This window comes from Penicillium brevicompactum (genome assembly GCF_028827555.1).
Source record: "Penicillium brevicompactum strain IBT 35665 chromosome Unknown utg000003l_segment0_segment0, whole genome shotgun sequence".
Classification (NCBI taxonomy): domain Eukaryota; kingdom Fungi; phylum Ascomycota; class Eurotiomycetes; order Eurotiales; family Aspergillaceae; genus Penicillium; species Penicillium brevicompactum.
The window spans coordinates 2,886,898-2,903,018 of NW_026623206.1; the positions used below are offsets into that span (position 1 = coordinate 2,886,898).

General features: G+C 48.1%; 5 protein-coding genes across 5 annotated transcripts; 2 read left to right on the forward strand and 3 right to left on the reverse strand.

The window, feature by feature from the left end:
- Positions 1-88: 88 nt before the first annotated feature.
- N7506_004985 (glycosyl hydrolase family 79 C-terminal domain-containing protein) lies at positions 89-1,884 on the reverse strand (the record flags this gene model as incomplete). Its single annotated transcript, XM_056954279.1, has 4 exons — positions 89-896; positions 944-1,468; positions 1,521-1,620; positions 1,680-1,884. The coding sequence occupies 4 exons, from the start codon at positions 1,882-1,884 to the stop codon at positions 89-91; spliced, it is 1,638 nt and encodes a 545-aa protein (XP_056813168.1).
- A 1,274-nt stretch (positions 1,885-3,158) lies between these two features.
- Positions 3,159-4,376, forward strand: N7506_004986 (uncharacterized protein; the record flags this gene model as incomplete). The annotated part of the gene is made up of 1 exon (XM_056954280.1): positions 3,159-4,376. The coding sequence occupies one exon, from the start codon at positions 3,159-3,161 to the stop codon at positions 4,374-4,376; it is 1,218 nt and encodes a 405-aa protein (XP_056813169.1).
- A 675-nt stretch (positions 4,377-5,051) lies between these two features.
- On the reverse strand, positions 5,052-9,081 carry N7506_004987 (cohesin subunit SMC1; the record flags this gene model as incomplete). The annotated part of the gene is made up of 6 exons (XM_056954281.1): positions 5,052-5,069; positions 5,123-5,489; positions 5,534-5,844; positions 5,900-8,852; positions 8,908-9,001; positions 9,051-9,081. The coding sequence occupies 6 exons, from the start codon at positions 9,079-9,081 to the stop codon at positions 5,052-5,054; spliced, it is 3,774 nt and encodes a 1,257-aa protein (XP_056813170.1).
- A 397-nt stretch (positions 9,082-9,478) lies between these two features.
- N7506_004988 (uncharacterized protein) lies at positions 9,479-10,384 on the reverse strand (the record flags this gene model as incomplete). The annotated part of the gene is made up of 2 exons (XM_056954282.1): positions 9,479-9,638; positions 9,699-10,384. The coding sequence occupies 2 exons, from the start codon at positions 10,382-10,384 to the stop codon at positions 9,479-9,481; spliced, it is 846 nt and encodes a 281-aa protein (XP_056813171.1).
- Positions 10,385-13,481: 3,097 nt separating this feature from the next.
- On the forward strand, positions 13,482-15,676 carry N7506_004989 (uncharacterized protein; the record flags this gene model as incomplete). The annotated part of the gene is made up of 5 exons (XM_056954283.1): positions 13,482-13,784; positions 13,882-14,068; positions 14,141-14,637; positions 14,704-15,008; positions 15,622-15,676. The coding sequence occupies 5 exons, from the start codon at positions 13,482-13,484 to the stop codon at positions 15,674-15,676; spliced, it is 1,347 nt and encodes a 448-aa protein (XP_056813172.1).
- Positions 15,677-16,121: the final 445 nt, after the last annotated feature.

The window sequence follows — 16,121 nt, forward strand, 5'->3', positions numbered from 1 at the left end:
CTCCCAATGCCTTTTACCCTTTGACCCACCGGGCAACATTACCACTAGCGTGTGGATTGGGGGTAGATAGGAAATCCACCATTACAAATCAAAGATTCAGAATGGCGCCACTAGAGTACGGGAGCTCAATCTCGACAACCCCTTTTTTGACAATCACCAGTTCACCAATTGTGACATTCGATTGCCGCACAGGTTTGCCATTGTCCAGTTCGTAGTTATACGACCACCCGTCCCAGGTGATCCCCGTGATGGCATCACTCCCATTCGCCATAAGCCGCTGCACAGAAAGGGATTTTGCGGAGCCTGTGGGAATTTGGAAAGTGTATCTGGTTGAGCGTCGGTCTGACAACTCTGAGATTGCACCGGTTTCTTCGTCTGTGTAGTTGAATTGCTGCATATTCACAACAGCAATTCGGGCGAGGTGGCCGTTGACGTATGATGCGTAGGCTGCATTGGTCTCTTCTGAAGTCGGTAGATTCACCACCTGAACGTCGTCGCCGTCGCTTTCTTTCTTGAGCATTGCGGCGACCATGACATTCCCATAATACGGCGCTTTCGTGCCAACCGTGGTCTTGTTGGTTTCAATTGGCTGCCAAGACGCATAGCGATAGTCTGTTCCCATGTGCATGTGTGTGCGGCGGATGCTTTGAGATGCGCAATAGAGGTTGAAGTCCACGCCCCAGAGAGCGGCACCGAAGGAATTCGAGAGGCCGGGCTTGCCTTGGTGATAGAGTGAATTCGTCTCGCCGAGGATGTAGGGAATGTCTTTTGTGAGGCCATCGTGGCTAAGGACTCGAGAGAGGTTGACATGTTGGTCGACGCTATGTTTTGTTGCGGTGTGGTTCATCAAAGTATGTCGTAGAGTGACGCCTGGGACATCTGCACCGCCAATATAACTATTTAATTGTTAGAAGAGGGCCTGCATAGCATCAGCAGCTCATACTTATGCATAGAGTTCAAAGAAATGATGTTGTCTTTGTTGAGTCCATCCTGCCACGTCTTCACCGCGTCTAAGCTGTTTGTCAATCCAGCAAACGACGGAGCTATATACTTGTACCCATCATCTGTTAACATCTCTGGACAGCTTTTCTTCAGCTGACGTCTGATAACACGTTCCCTCTCGAGCCACTCGGTCACATAGTCACTCTCTGTCCAGTTTGCAGGTCGCACGCTGTTTGGTGTGGTTGTCTTGAATAAATCCGGCTCATTCCCAATCTCCCAGTATTCCAGCTTTCCACCTCCTAGGGCTTTGCAGGCCAGTGAAACCGTTGCAAGCAGTGTTTCTATGCCTCTGGTGCTATTGTTGCCCATATTGAAGCCATGACTGAATTTGACACCAGGCAAGGTCGCGTATGACTCAAAATAGGACGGTCCAATGGATATGATTGAGGGGTAATCTGAAGACACGGCTGGCACGACTGTGCCGTTGATTTGCGTCTTAAGACTCGGGTCATAGAGAGCAAGGTCCCTATGTGGATCAGGGAGATGTGGAGATGGGGTCGTGGACTGTAGGTACATACTGCGTGTTTCCTCCAACTCGAAGGTAAGGCTTCACGCCTTGAAGATCACCAAGGTTATCCAGCAAGTTTTTTGAAAACTTATTCGGACGGGATAGATTTCCTGTAAGACCGATCAGCCAAATTTGTCGCAATACTCTCTTGACTCTGAAGCCGACGTACCTGCAAAGTCAGGAAAGGAGGAAAATTCGATTGAGAATGAGACGAAGGGACTCAAAACTGCAGCACCGGCGGCCTGAGGGACTTGTCCGCTGACCGATATGACAGAGACACCTGATTCCGCAGTTGCTGGTACTGCAGTAGCCATAGTCACTCCCAGCAAGAGACAAAATAACATCTTGCGGATCGAAGCGGAGTTTTCTGACATGGGTAGGTAGTCTGTTAGATGCTAGCTGTTGAAATAACCTATTGTCCTATTCGCCAAGCTGGAACTACGGAAAGGCTTGGTATTTATATCTCAGCACCGGGATGCCTTGAGCGGTGCCATAAGGCTATTGAGCCGGGGGGTTTCAGTTGCCGCCTGGCGATGAGTTGTGCTATGGCGGTGAAATGATCTCAATCCAGCAGATTCCATTGGCGCAAATATTAATACCGTCTTTATTTGGCATGGATATCTCCGGATCCTCAATGCGGGGGTTACACTGGAATCGCGGAGAGCCGATCAATGCACCGGAAGGGTTAAGACTCGGCTATTGAATATAGTGGTTTGCTTCCAAGACTAGACATGATCATCACTATTTCATTCAATCCTTGTTCTAGCTGACTTGTTTTGTCACGAAGACGAAATTTAAGCTTACAATTGACTAGACATTTCAAGCGCTTTGAGGTAGATAATCTTGAAACGTTTCTTGATTCCGTTCACCTTATATGAAATAACCAGAGAGAGTCGTGTACTTTGAGGGCTACTCGCTTTAGGCACCGGTTTGCTCTCACATATTGTCTCCATTCAAAGAAAGACCATTTTGTACGACACAGGCGCGATTGGCTCTTTAGTCTTGCTCAGGTACTGCTGATGAGCCATTCACGTACTTGGATGTATATCAATTTCCATTCAGATATACTGAGGCGCATTGAAGATAAGTGGAACATGTGAGGTATACACTTCTCCTACACCACAGCATCCACTTTCTGAGTTTGTTTGTTGGATAGAACTCCCGTCTTTGTTCAGTACCTAGGCACCTCCTCAAACATATAGATCTGGCTTAATAAAAGTGCTGGGTACATAGTGGGTTAAGAGTCCCTTTCACAATCCGCAATGATCTACAATAGGCAATAACCCCTATGTTCAAGATTAAGGCGAATATAACACGCATCGCAGTTTCCTTAATTTAGCCACCCTCGGTCAGTCTTGAGTTGGAGCATTGGTCTGATCAAACAGATATCTTCAACCGTGAGATGGCCTTCCCATTATATGATTGTCATCTGATCCTTAACGCTGTATAGAAGCATTTCTCTCATCCTGTCTATACTCTCTTCTCATCGTCACCCTGAATGATAGTCTTTTCTATTCATTCAGTTCCATCTCATCAGATCGTCGTTCGCGCCTCTTTACTTCCAAGGTTCTCGCCAGATTCTATCCCATCCCAGACAAGTCTTCTAACCGAACCCGAGGTCTCTCTTTAGTTCGCACCCGACGCAACAATGGCCGACGCTGCGATTGACCCCGATTTGAACGCCTCAAGCACCTTTGACGCAACTTATCTCAAGCTTCCCCACATCGAGGGGCTCATCAAGACATACGAAGATGTTCCCAATGCAGTGAACTTGTGCCTGTTAGTCTCAAGCCTGCTGGGTTTCGCCTTCGACCCCAAGCACGGCTGGGATCTCAAGTACGACCAAGATGAGAAAAACAACCACACCAACTTCTACCTTGTCAAGGTCGAAGAGAAGCCCAACGAACAAGTCAGAACTCTCCACACCGTGATCAAAGTCATTCTCAATCCCGATGACCCTTTCATGGAAAGATGGGACCATACCATCGCCGGCCTGGAGACCGCTCCAATGCTTGGCAACCGTTGCTGGGCTATTCTCATCCGTGGCCTCGAAGTCAAACTCACTGAGTACCACCGTGATCAGGAGCCCGGTTTGCGTGAGATCCCATGTGACTTCACGATCGATGGACAGCTTCACGAGACTGTTCACATTCGCAACAACCCCGCGCAAGTGAATTGCATTCTTAAACGCCTGCCTGATCAGTGGCCACAGGAGTTGACCGAGCTTGAGCGTGTCCGCATGACCAATCAGGCTAGAATTGCCAAGGCTAAGACTGATGGCACCGCTCTGTCTGATGAAAGTTCGGAGCCTGCCTCTGCAGCGCCTATCAGCGAAGCCGGCGAAGTCGCGGCCTCCACAAAGTCCATCAACATCAATAATGCCGCAGAGACTGTTGAAGCTGCTGCAGATGACAAGGATTTGACTTTTGATCCCATCGCAACCCAGTCCGTGGTTGATCCCAAGGTCGGCATTTTCAAGCACCCAGACCAACCCTCGGTCAGCAAGATGGCCAGTCAAATGCAAGGTCTTGAGATTGAACCTAAGGAAGATCCAGCCAGACACGGAAAGAAGGCACAGCATGAAGTGAATGGCACCGATCGCCAGATGACCTCCAAGCCGAAGATCGCCTCTAGCGAGCGCCCGGCGCATGGCGGCAAGGCACCTCACCAGGCCAAGGTTTCGTCAAAAAGTGTTGCTCCGAAAAGGGTAGGCCCACAAGGACCTCGGGGTCAACCCAGCAAGCCTCAGGTTGCCATTGAGGTCAAAGTCACCGCCAATGCCGCGAGCAAGGGGAGCTTGATTGGCCAGGCCCAGGCTAACACCTCGTCGTCTCGTGTTCCGAAAGAAACTGGAACCAAGAAATAGCGATGCCGCGCTCGTTTGATGCTGTTCGGCGAGCCGTTGCTGTGCTGTCGGACGCGATGCTTGCGTGATCTTCACAAGTCCCGTCAGTTCTTTCCCCTTGATTCATATTAATTTTTTTTCGCTTTTCAGTTCGTTCCCCATGATACAGTCGGCGTTGGCATAGGGTTGAAGGAACGAGTATTTGAAGACTGCGGTGCACCCTTTGCTGATGGCTGGCGAAGAAATGGAAATTCACCCCAAAAAATGGAAAAGTCGAGTTCAGCGAGTGTCTGGGAAACTTTGCTTGGTGTCCATATGAGGCTCGATCCGGGTTCAAATGAGCAGTATGGGAGGGCCCTCGGCGCGTTGAACGACTTCTTAGCTAGTATCAAGAAACTCATGGTCGCTTCATCTTGTCCAAGTGCGTTTGTTGTTGTAGGTGTAGATTGCTGCTGTACGTGTTCTGGTCATCAGTAGGGCTACAAAATCATGCAAGATACGGTAAGTGGTATCAAAGAACAGTTTCATCAATAAAAATAAGAGACTGTCTGAGCTTGAAGATCCATACCTACCGAGAAAAAGTAGGTGGGAAAATCCAGCTCGGAATAATAATCTACAAATATGAAGAAGCAAATATAGCAGACGAAAAGAAAGAAAGGGTCATCATAGAATCTGCATAAATTCCACCAAGAGAGATTAGGTGTATTTCCGAAGCTGTCGATTTGTGTCAGTAGAGAATGGAAGATGTCAAAGTCGAGAAAACTCACGTCGAGGGTCAGCGATTTACTGCTGTTCTCCACCTGGTCGCGGTAGATACCGACCAGCGCTTCACTGTTCTGGAACAGGCCAGTCTTCAAACTGATAACAATAAATTGCATACCAGGTGCAGCGTGGTCATGAATATAGTTTGCAATACGAGCGACGTTGGTGTTGTCAAGAGCTGCGTCAACCTCGTCCAGCACGAAGAATGGTGATGGCTGATATGAGTGGATGGCAAACAGCAAGGCAAGGGCGGCCATGGTCTTCTCACCACCGGAGAGGTGTTCCATGTCTCGGAAACGCTTAAGAGGAGGCATGGCGTGGTACTTGATACCGTCCAGGTACGGCTCGTCTGAGTCTTCGATGTCCAAGTACCTGTGCAATGTTAGAGTCGTGTTATCGGCGAGTCCGGTTCAAACTTACGCTTGTCCCCCAGGGGGTAATTGGCACTGCGTGTGAGTTCGCGGTAGATAGGACCGATGTGCTCAGAGATATGGGTGAATGCTTTGTTGAAGAGGTCGGACCGAGTCTTCATCACAGCCTCAAACTCATCCTTGGCCTTTCTTGCGAACTTGCGGGCATCTTCGAAGTCTTTCTCAGTACTGCGAAGTTTGTTCTCAACGCTCTCGAGACGGTCCATGGCGCGGGAGTTAGGTGCCATCTTGTCGAGATCACTATTCAAAACTCGGACCTTCTCGAGGAGTTCGTCTTCAAGCTTGTCATCGGATTCCTAAAGGCAAGATGTCAGTATGGTAAACATGGTCATGATTCAAAACAACACAAACCTCCTTAAGCGAATCTCCAAGAACATCAAAGTCAACCTCAATTCCATAATCGTGTACCACAGGTGCCTCATCTAGGACATCTCCCTCGTCCACATCCATAGCATCGGGATCTGCGCCTTGCATGAGATCATCAATGGGAAGCTTGTCAAGGCCATTAGAGGCATCGGTCAACGGGATGTCAATATCTTCGAGCTTGCAACGACGCAGAAGAGTATAACGACTGGAAGAGTTCTTTTGGATCTCCGCCTCCAGGGCGCTGACATTTCTCAAAGCACCCTCAACATGCTTGCTGCGCTTCTGAAGTTCACGGCGCTGCTCGGCCAAAGTCTCTGCTGACTGGGCGTAGAATTTCTTCTGTTCTTCCAAGGCCTCGCGAAGAAGCTCGAGTTCAGCTTCGAATTGATCAAGCTGGTTGCGGATCTCCTCCTGCTGGTTTTGATATTCTTCGATCTGGCTATGCACTTTCTCAAGGCGAACTTTGATAACGTTGATTCGCTCCTCTGTTGCTTGGATGCGCTGCTTCTCAAAGCTCAGCTGGTTCTCGATGCGGCTCTTTTGTGTGGTAAACTCAAGCTTTTTCTGGGCTGCTTCTTCTTGAAGAGATCCTTGTTGCGCTTCATACTCCCGGATGTTGTCGTATCCTAAGCGCTTGCAGAACTTGCGGTAAATCTCATCTTCGACAGAGCTAACGGAGGCTTGTGAGGTCTCAATCGTCTCGTCAAGCTCGTCGAGATTCTCCTTACGCTCTGTGTACTTGGGTCGCAAGTCCTCCACTTGTTGCTTGACAAATTGCAACTCGCTGTGCTTGCTCTCGAGATTTCTTTCAAGGGCTTTCAGCTCGTCGCGAGAATAGAGCAGCTGCTGTTCCAAGCCGACAAGTTCACCCTGGAGAGTCTCCTCTTCTGAGCCCCGACGGTGGCTCTTGGGCAGGTTTGCCAGATCGTTCATCAACTTCTCCTTGAGCTTGTACAGGTTCTCGACCTCTGTATCTTCCCATCGCTTGGAGTTCTGCTGAGGACCACGTCCACCAGTCATGAGACCACCCTTGTGGATGACAGTTCCATCGAGAGTAACCGCCTTTGCATCAACATTACGTTCGTAGCAGAGATACTTGGCCGTTGCAAGATCGTCACAAACAATCGAGTTTCCGCATGCGTAGCTGATCGCGCGAGCAACCGAGTCATCGTAGTCAACAGTCTCAATGGCAGGGCGCATACCCCTATGCATTCCCTTCAAGTTTGAGTTGAACGCCTTCACCTGGATGGTTTCGAGGGGAATGAATGTCGCCTGTCCCGCTCGTTGATCACGGAGGTGCTGGATACACTCCTTGGCAGTCTTTTCATTATCAACAACGATAGCATCGAAGTGCCGGCCAAGTACAGTGCTCACTGCGTCGGAGTACTTCTTCTGCTTCGGACGACAAAGGTCACTGACACGACCCTTCACGCCCGGGAAGATGCGCTTGAGGGACGAGATCAATTCCTTTGCCCGAATCTCGCGTTCGGTCTGCTTCTTGCCATCGTCTGCTTCAAGAAGTTTGCGTAGCACCACTTGAAGCTTCTCCTCCAGTTCGGTTCTCATTTGAGAGACCTTCAATCGCTCCGAAGTCAATGCGTTCAGCTCCTTCTTCTTGTTATCGATATCCTTGGAAGTTGACTTGGTCTTCTCGTTGAGTGATGATTTACGCTCGCTCATATTTTGTACATCGGATTCCACTGACTCAAGCTGCTGCTGGCTAGTCTCAAACTTGCCCTTCAGACTGTTCACTGCCTCAGTTTCGGTCTTCCTCTGTCGACGGAGATTGTCAAGGTTTAGAGAGTCAGCGGATGAGCGAAGATTCACTTGTTCTCGCAGCTTGTGGTACTCTTGTTGATCAGCCTCGCTGAGCTGGCCGCCCTTTTTGTTCTTGAGCTTCTGCCATTCGACTTCCCATTGAGCCTGGGCCTTCTCGACAAGCTTCAAATCTTTTTGCAGTTTCTTTTCGTTGGTGGATTGGGATGTGCGCTCTTCGTCGATTTGGTTAATCCTTGCAGTCAGTCTGTCGACCTCCCGGTGGCTGACATCGACCTTTTCGTCAACAGGCACGAGCGAGGTGTTGAGCACCTCTATTTCCTTCTCCTTTTTGTGGATGTTCTTCTCGGCTTTGCCGACATCTCTGCCAACTCGGGCATGGTCCTTCTTGGCCTCTTCGACATTCTTTTCGTACTTATCAACACCGCGGCGATATTCTCGTAGCTCATCGTGGTACTTCTGAATATCTGCGCTCGAGTCGTCGATCAAGCGCTGGAAGTGAAACAGTTTCCACAGAATGTGGGTAATGATCGCCTGATCGCGTTCGTCGGCCTTCTTCGCGTAATTCTCGGCCTCGCGCTTCTGCTCCTGATACTGTTTCACTTCGGAGTTTATTCCTCGCCGACGATTAAGCTGCACGGTCTGCTGCTCCGCAGCTTCCTCCGCCTCCGCCTTGAACTTCTCGTAGTCAGCTTTGTGCTCCAGGCTGCCAGAGATCTGCTCGATCAACCGGGTGAGGTCTTTCGGCGACTGTGACGCTATCGCTTCAACGTCACCTTGGAAGACAAGGAAGTTTCGCGCCTTGATCAAGATGTTCTCTTCCTCAAGGGCTTCATTGTATTGGTGGGCAGTGACGATGCGGTTGTTGATGCGGTACTCGCTGACACCTTGGCTTGTGATCGATCGGCTCCATTGCTGTTCCTCCCCGGCATCATCTTCGTAGACTGCCATCACCCATGCGGATTTGGGGTCATTTCCTGCCACGTCTTGGGATGCGTTGGTGTTCTCTGGCTCCTCCTGCTCGCCATCCTGCTCGTCGGCTGCAGGCTCTCCGTCCACTTTGGAAGTGCGCAAAACTCGACCGCGGTACACGAGATCGCGAAGATTGGTTGATCGTAGGTGGGATGATTTAATTCCTAGCACGAAAGAGATCGCGTCCATGCTGGTGCGCGTTAGGTTGATGCATTCTTTGACTGTAGAACAGGCAGGAGACTCACGAATTAGACTTGCCGGAGCCGTTTGGCCCGATAATCGAGGTGAAGTATGCATCACCGAAGAGTAGCACATGGTGGCCCTTGTAGGACTTGAAGTCTGCTGGAAGTTAGTGAATGCAGCTAGCACACTTCGGACCGCAACATACTGAAAAGCTCCAATCGGATGAGTTTTCCCATATTGACAGCTGCTTCCCTGAGGGAGCAACGCGCCGAGAGATTCAAGAACCCTGTTATACAAAGATTTGAGGTATGGGCAAGACGTGTGAGGGGCGCGATAGCGGGAACACCGCGTTGATGCAAGACGCGCCTGGTCTATCACGTGGCTGGCAGAATAAACCAAAGGCGGTGTGCCCTTCTTTATTCACCCGCAAAGAAAGTGGTCCGAGCGCCGCCTTCCCTCTTCTCCAAACCTCCGAGATCTTCCACTCTCATATTACTTCTGATATTTTAAAGAATACACCCGTGGACTATTTGGAGCGAGGGTTCCTTTCTATACCCAATTCTTTTATGATTTCACTTCGTCGGCGAGTCGTGCATTGATCCTGTCGATTTTTCGTCTTTCAAGATACCCCCATCAGTTTGGAACATAATCATCTCTCACCTCCTCATCCAACTCCCTGAATGTTCCTACTTTCCGTAGTTCCTTCAGCTCCACAAAGCCCAGCCTTACTAGCACTGCAACCAACTTCTTCTTGTAGCCCGAGATGCTCGATGAACTGTCATAACTGTTGCAACTGTTAGAAATGGTTCCATGGATATACAAACAGTCTTTCAAAAGGCTTCTGCCAGCTTACTTTCTCAGTGATTCTGATTGACGTGTTGTCCAAGAGTTGAGCTTCGTGACAAAAGCAGTCGCAAGGACAAAGATGAAAGTTGCTCCGGGAACTCTGCTTTCGTGGACGCTAATAGCTGACGCTAGTGGGATAGAGATAGCGTATATTGTGCTAGAACGAAAGGAGGAGATGTATGGGCTGTAAGTGAAGAAGTAGATAACTAAGCGAGCCCATAGGAAGCTATCCAGTGAGCGAATCGAAACTTTGTGTAGACTTGGTATTCCCCAAATATAAGAGATAACCGCGATGGTGGGACGCAAAGAAGCTGCAACCTGATACGGCGGCCGAGTGGTTCGAGGATCGCCTCGGCGCAGCGTCTTCACGAGTTCGAAGCTTGTCCAAGACCAAATCAAACATGATAACACATCATAGATATCGGGGAGAGTATTCGAGTGTCCTTGGCGCACTCCTTTCACTCGGTATTTGAATGCTTCGGACAAACCCGTAACGATGTGGATGTAAAGGTAAATCTTCTTCTTATGAAACTTTCGATGATAGATAGGCACTTGGTGTCTCGTGTGGTAGAGGATTACTGAAAAGAGTCCAGCGATGAAAAGACCATGTTCAACTTGGGTCGATGATGCTCTGGAAGCATGGTCTTTCAACGACGAAATAGAAGTGTAAAATAAACTCATCGCCAAAGCCATAATTTGATTTGCTCTCAATGATCGAAAACTTCCTCGTCACCCGTTTATAGTCTTTATGATACCTGTTAGCCACCGCTCTTATACCAACTCTGTTCGCACACCATCTGCGCGCCTTGATGCAGGGAGTCGCAGTGTAGGCCAATGATGTTCACTGACTCGAGAGACCGGTTGAATTTGATTTGATATATGCATCACAAGAGTTGAGCGACAGGAAGATTGTAACTAGAGAAGCCCCTCGTGTAACTCCAATATAGTTCCCAAGGTTCGAATCCCGACAACCCTGAAGTTTCTGCTGCGCCCAATGGAGAAATGATCTTTGTCTTTGGTGTAACCTCTTCATATCGTATCAAGTATCACACCCTTGACCTTGTACGACATCTCTTTCCATGTGGTTTTCTTGAGCCCCTCCCCAGAGTCTCTGTTTGATTTTACAAACCGCTGCAAGGGTGAATTTCATCGACTTGGCTTTGATTTCCTCAACTCGGTATTTGAACCCCCGATTGCTGATTTCACGCAATTCCTTGTCATCTTTTCTTACATATTTTCTCTCTCAACCGCGGGAATCCTCACGGTGAGTATTTGCATCATGACTATACCGAACAGAAGACGCACAGCACGTGAAGATTGAGTCTCAAGAAGTCAGCGGTGAACGGCGGCCCATCAGAGCCCTTGGAGCCCTTGCCCGGCCCACCTTTAGTGGCTCCGGGGCGTTTGTCATAGTATGATACTGCGACTCGTTCGCGGGCATGGATTTATCTAGCTTTTATTAATGCTCTAAAAGGCTTCGCTCGGTCATATGTAGTTGATTTAGAGTGGAGAAAAAAGTGTCTCAGAGTGGAGCTTTGTACTTGTACTCCGTACATTCTGCTCGAGTCTCATGACGTAACCAGCCAATGTGCTGCCACTTCCCAACTCCTTTGCTCCGCCTTCTTGACCTGTGAATTTGAACAGCAGACAGAATGGTATATCAGAATGAAGGATGAAACCCTTTCAACCGGCTTGGAGTCCCTGGAAGTCCGTTCGGTGACAAATGATGGCTTCGAAGAGACAGGTTTCCAACAGCCTTTCTTCATAGTTTCTTGGGTTGAGTTTGGATTATCATTAGTTCTGTTTCATATCAGATGGTATACATGCCAGAAAATTCTACACCGTACCGGAAACGATTTTTACGTCGCCAGTGCAACTCTTGTGAGGAGCCATCTAATTTTCCCCATTGTCCATTCACTGATTTCAATCTGTCAACTAGGTGGTGGGAACCGCGAGCATGGCCATGCTCACCGTAGGAGCTGCTCATGGGCTTGGTCTTCCTCGGTCACATTTAACCCCGGAAGATATCCTTTCTGCACTTTTGTTCGGCTGGGTCAATCAGTTGCTTGCCCTCGTGGCCATCGGCCTTTCGAAAATTGCTATCGTCGTCTTCCTCCTACGAATCGAAGGCTTCCACACACCGACGAGAACATTTTTCTTATGGTTCATTGCTGGGAGTAATCTCGTTGTGAACTGTATCGCGGCCATATTGGCCCTTGTACAATGTTCGCCAATACAGAAGCTTTGGAATGAGGGTATCCCTGGAGAATGTTCGGCTAGGAAACGAGTGCAAATATTTGGTTATGTTCAGGGATGTGAGTTTTCCCGGGGTCCTGAACCCGAAGTACAACATCACCACCTGACAATATGTACTAACGGTACCAATTAATGGATCAGCGTGGTCGGCGTTTGTTGACATCGCACTTGCAATGTACCCTATGCTGCTTTTCTGGGGAGTCGAAGCCTTCACAACAAGGACAAAAGTGGGACTTTGTGCTTTGATGGGAGTTGGTATCAGGTAATTGTCACTGGAAAGTTTCACAAGCTGAGTTGGCAGAATTATAACCTATAGCAGTGCAGCCATCTGTGCGTCTTTTAAATCCGCCAGGCTAAGCCTACTCACGAAAACAGCAGACGAAACATGTAAGTTAGCAGCTTGAAGTCCTCAAAATTTGCGGCCGTATATGCTTATTCCGTTCCATACGTTAGACACCTTGGCTCAGGTAATTATCTGGAATCAGTAGGTATTTCCTGCGCCTTATGCCTTTCCTCAATTTTAACATGGTCATCAGGTCTGAGATGTGGGTTCTCTTTATTGTCAGTTGCATACCACCGACAAAGGTATTCTTCAGGCTTGCTGTCCAAAAGGTGGCTTCCTACATAAATGCCGGGAAGAATCGTGCTGTCCATTTACAATCGCACAACGAACCCCGCGGACCAAACGTGTAAATTATCTGCTGAAAGATCGTGGTCAACATTAGTCTCCACACGGACATCGATATTCACAGTCCCCAATGAGCAAGGACGTTTGGGTAATCTTTAATATCAATACTGGATTTCGGGCTCAGGCTGGCAACATATACACAAATGACCTCGGGAAAATTTTGCGGACCCGGAATATTCAGCTATACAAATAGAGAAGCCACTGGAAGCATCATCAAGATGAACAAGTAGCTCGCTTGAAATATGCATCTACGGATTGGTCGTATATACAAACCCAAGTTTTGTCATATCAATGTATGGAACTAATACTTACATTAGGACATCCATGGATAAATTACTAGTATAACTTTAGCTTAATAGGATAATACTACCTACAGGATTTACTGTTAGTTAATTACAGTCATGACGTCAACCAAACGTGCTGTACCCTACAGATATAATGACCATTATATTTATCATTGGTAGTAATCCCCCAAAGTCATCGAACTGTATTTTCTGCGGATGTAAAACAAAAAAAAAAAAAAAAAAAAAAAAAAATCGAACATCTATTGCCGTTACCTCAAGGGTTTGTTGTTAAGGTTATTGAAATAGCCGGATATACGGCTTTGCGGGGAAATGTAACTCACAAATTCGAATGCCGAACCAGATTTCAGCTTCAAGCAATGGAAGATTGAATGTCGTATAAATACGTAACGTTCTTGCGACGGTGATGCTAAAATTTCCAGACACATGATTCTTTTCTTGCAACCTTAAACACCAAGGCATCTATACATCATTCATACCTAGCATTCTGCCACTCATATTGCATTTGTTGTGATTCCTCGAGCCCAGCAAATTTGCTACCTCGATGGAGACCATACGAGACACCGCATTTGGAAAGCTGGTGCGCGTCTTCAGTCGCCAGCGATGGATGCAATACCCAGAAGAGCAAGATATGTCAATCTGGCCCGAGTATCTCAAAGAAGAGACCCAGAAGAAAGAGGAAGGGGACCACCCGACACCGGATGAGAGCCCCGAGGACCTCGAGAGCTATGGTCTCTATACAGTTACTTCACAGGCCACAAATAGGTCTAGGCGGCTATCTTCGTCGACATTGCGGGACAGTGGTCAAGGGCTGGTGATTAGTTGGCGTGGGCAGAACGATCCTGAGGTTGGTTTTCCGCTTCAACTGTTATGCAGTGATCTTCATTGGCATTTTGCATATTATAATGTGTTAAATTTGAGGAGCTAATGTTTTGTTGACAAAGAACCCGCAAAATTGGAGTGTCAAGAAGAAGACTTTGGTCAGCTCTCAAATTTGGCTGCTCACCTTTGCCATCTATATCGGCTCTGCGATCTATACGCCAGGGATTCCCGGCGTTTCAGAAGAGTTCGGTGTAAGCAGGGTAGCTGCCACACTGGGGTTGACCCTCTTCGTCCTTGGTTATGGACTCGGTTCGTCATTCATTCCTCTTACACACGATTCACCTGAGACATAATATGCTGACCCTGAGTCTTTCCCCATAGGACCTATGATTTGGTCGCCCCTCTCGGAAATTCCAATGATTGGTCGAAGCCCGACCTATGTGCTGACACTTTTCGTGTTCGTTTTTTTCAATTTCGGCGTGATCTACGCAACGAACTTCGGGATGTTTCTGGCCTTCCGTTTCCTAACCGGATTCATTGGCTCTCCTGCGTTGGCAACAGGTGCCGCATCTATGGGTGATTTGTGGAGTCCCAAGGTCCGTGACTACATGATAGGTATTTGGGGCATGTTTGCTATCTCCGCGCCTGTCCTGGGTCCCTTGGTGGGTGGCTTTGCCTCTTCTGCGAAGGGTTGGACGTGGACCATTTGGCAGCTACTCTGGGTCTCCGCGTTCGTCTTTGTTGTGCTGTTCTTCTTCCTCCCTGAGACGTTTGCCCCGAATATCCTAGCCCGGCGAGCTCGTCGGGTTCGCCGCATTACCAAAAACTCCAACTATATGTCCGAGTCGGAATGGGAGATCAAAGAAATTAACTCTAGAGTAAGTTGGTCAACGTTTTCTCCCATCCCAATATTGTATAGCTAACATGCAATCCCTTGTTTACAGGACGTCCTCTTTGAAGCCCTAGTTCGACCATTCCAACTCTGCTTTATGGAACCAATTGTCCTTTTCCTCAATCTATATATCTCTTTGATCTATGGAATCCTATACATATGGTTCGAAGCCTTTCCTATTGTCTTCGAGGAAATTCACGGCTTTAACCCAGGTCAAGGCGGCCTCGCCTTTATGGGAATTCTCATCTCAACAATATTCATCACCATCCCCGCATACTTCTACTGGAAATACCGATGGCAATCGCGCCACTTTGATAAAGATGGCAACATCTCACCGGAGCAACAAATACCGCCAGCGTGTGTGGGCTGCTTCGCTCTGCCCATGTCATTGTTTTGGTTTGGTTGGACTGGTAACTTTGTTACTGTTCATTGGATTGTGCCTATCATTGCCTCCGGGCTTTTTGCTGTTGGTGGATGTCTAATCTTTAATTGTATCTTTTGTTATCAGGCGCATGCATATCCAAAGTATGCTGCTTCTGTGCTTGCGGGAAACGATTTCATGCGCTCTTCGTTCGGTGCGGGATTCCCACTCTTTGCTACTGCGATGTTTCATAATTTGGGAGTTGGGTGGGCTTGTACCCTTCTTGGCTGTCTGACTTTGTTGTTCGTGCCTTTTCCTTTTATTCTCTTGTTCCGTGGCAAGAGGATTCGGATGGCAAGTAAGTATGCCAGGCACGATATATAGCGTCCTCAAAAGTTCAGACAAGATACTAATATCTAAGTCTCAATCTACTTATGTTTTTGAGATCAATCGAATGATGCGCTTCAATTGATCAGCTGTGTCAAACCTTGATAACTCAAAAATTGAAGTAACGAGCTGAAACGTGGGATGACCAATGACTCGAAAATACCTGCTTTATGAACTTCCAAGGTTGGTATTGATATTCCTAAGCACTCACAAATTGTGTAGTAACCAGAAGAACCTGATCATTGAACTCAACCTTGTGGAATTATCGACAGGATGACCTTAAATAATAAGGTAAAAGTCACCATATCTTATATCTCCTTACTGTCAATTAAGGGGTACATTAACACAGAGGTTGATTTGCGAAAGTTCGTCCGCCAATGACCGTTCAATGGTGGATTATGAAGTCGGGAAGTCAAGCTTGGCCTCACCACACCCGGCAAGCAAACCTGCGCGGGATGCTCGAAAGCTAATGCATCATGACTGGTAACCCGCGGACCTTGCAGTCCTAAGCCAACCCCTGAGTATAACCCGAGCGAGATCTGTTTCTTGGCCAAGTAATGGAGAGACCAAGGATCGCCCATCAAAGTGTGAGGCACTGGGTGGCAAAATGTGGGACAGCTAAAAGGGCCGTGGATGGAATGTGGGGCATTGTGGGGCATCGTGGGGACTATACGGAGTAGACTGAGAAAGATATACCCGGGCCGGATATACTGATCGGACGC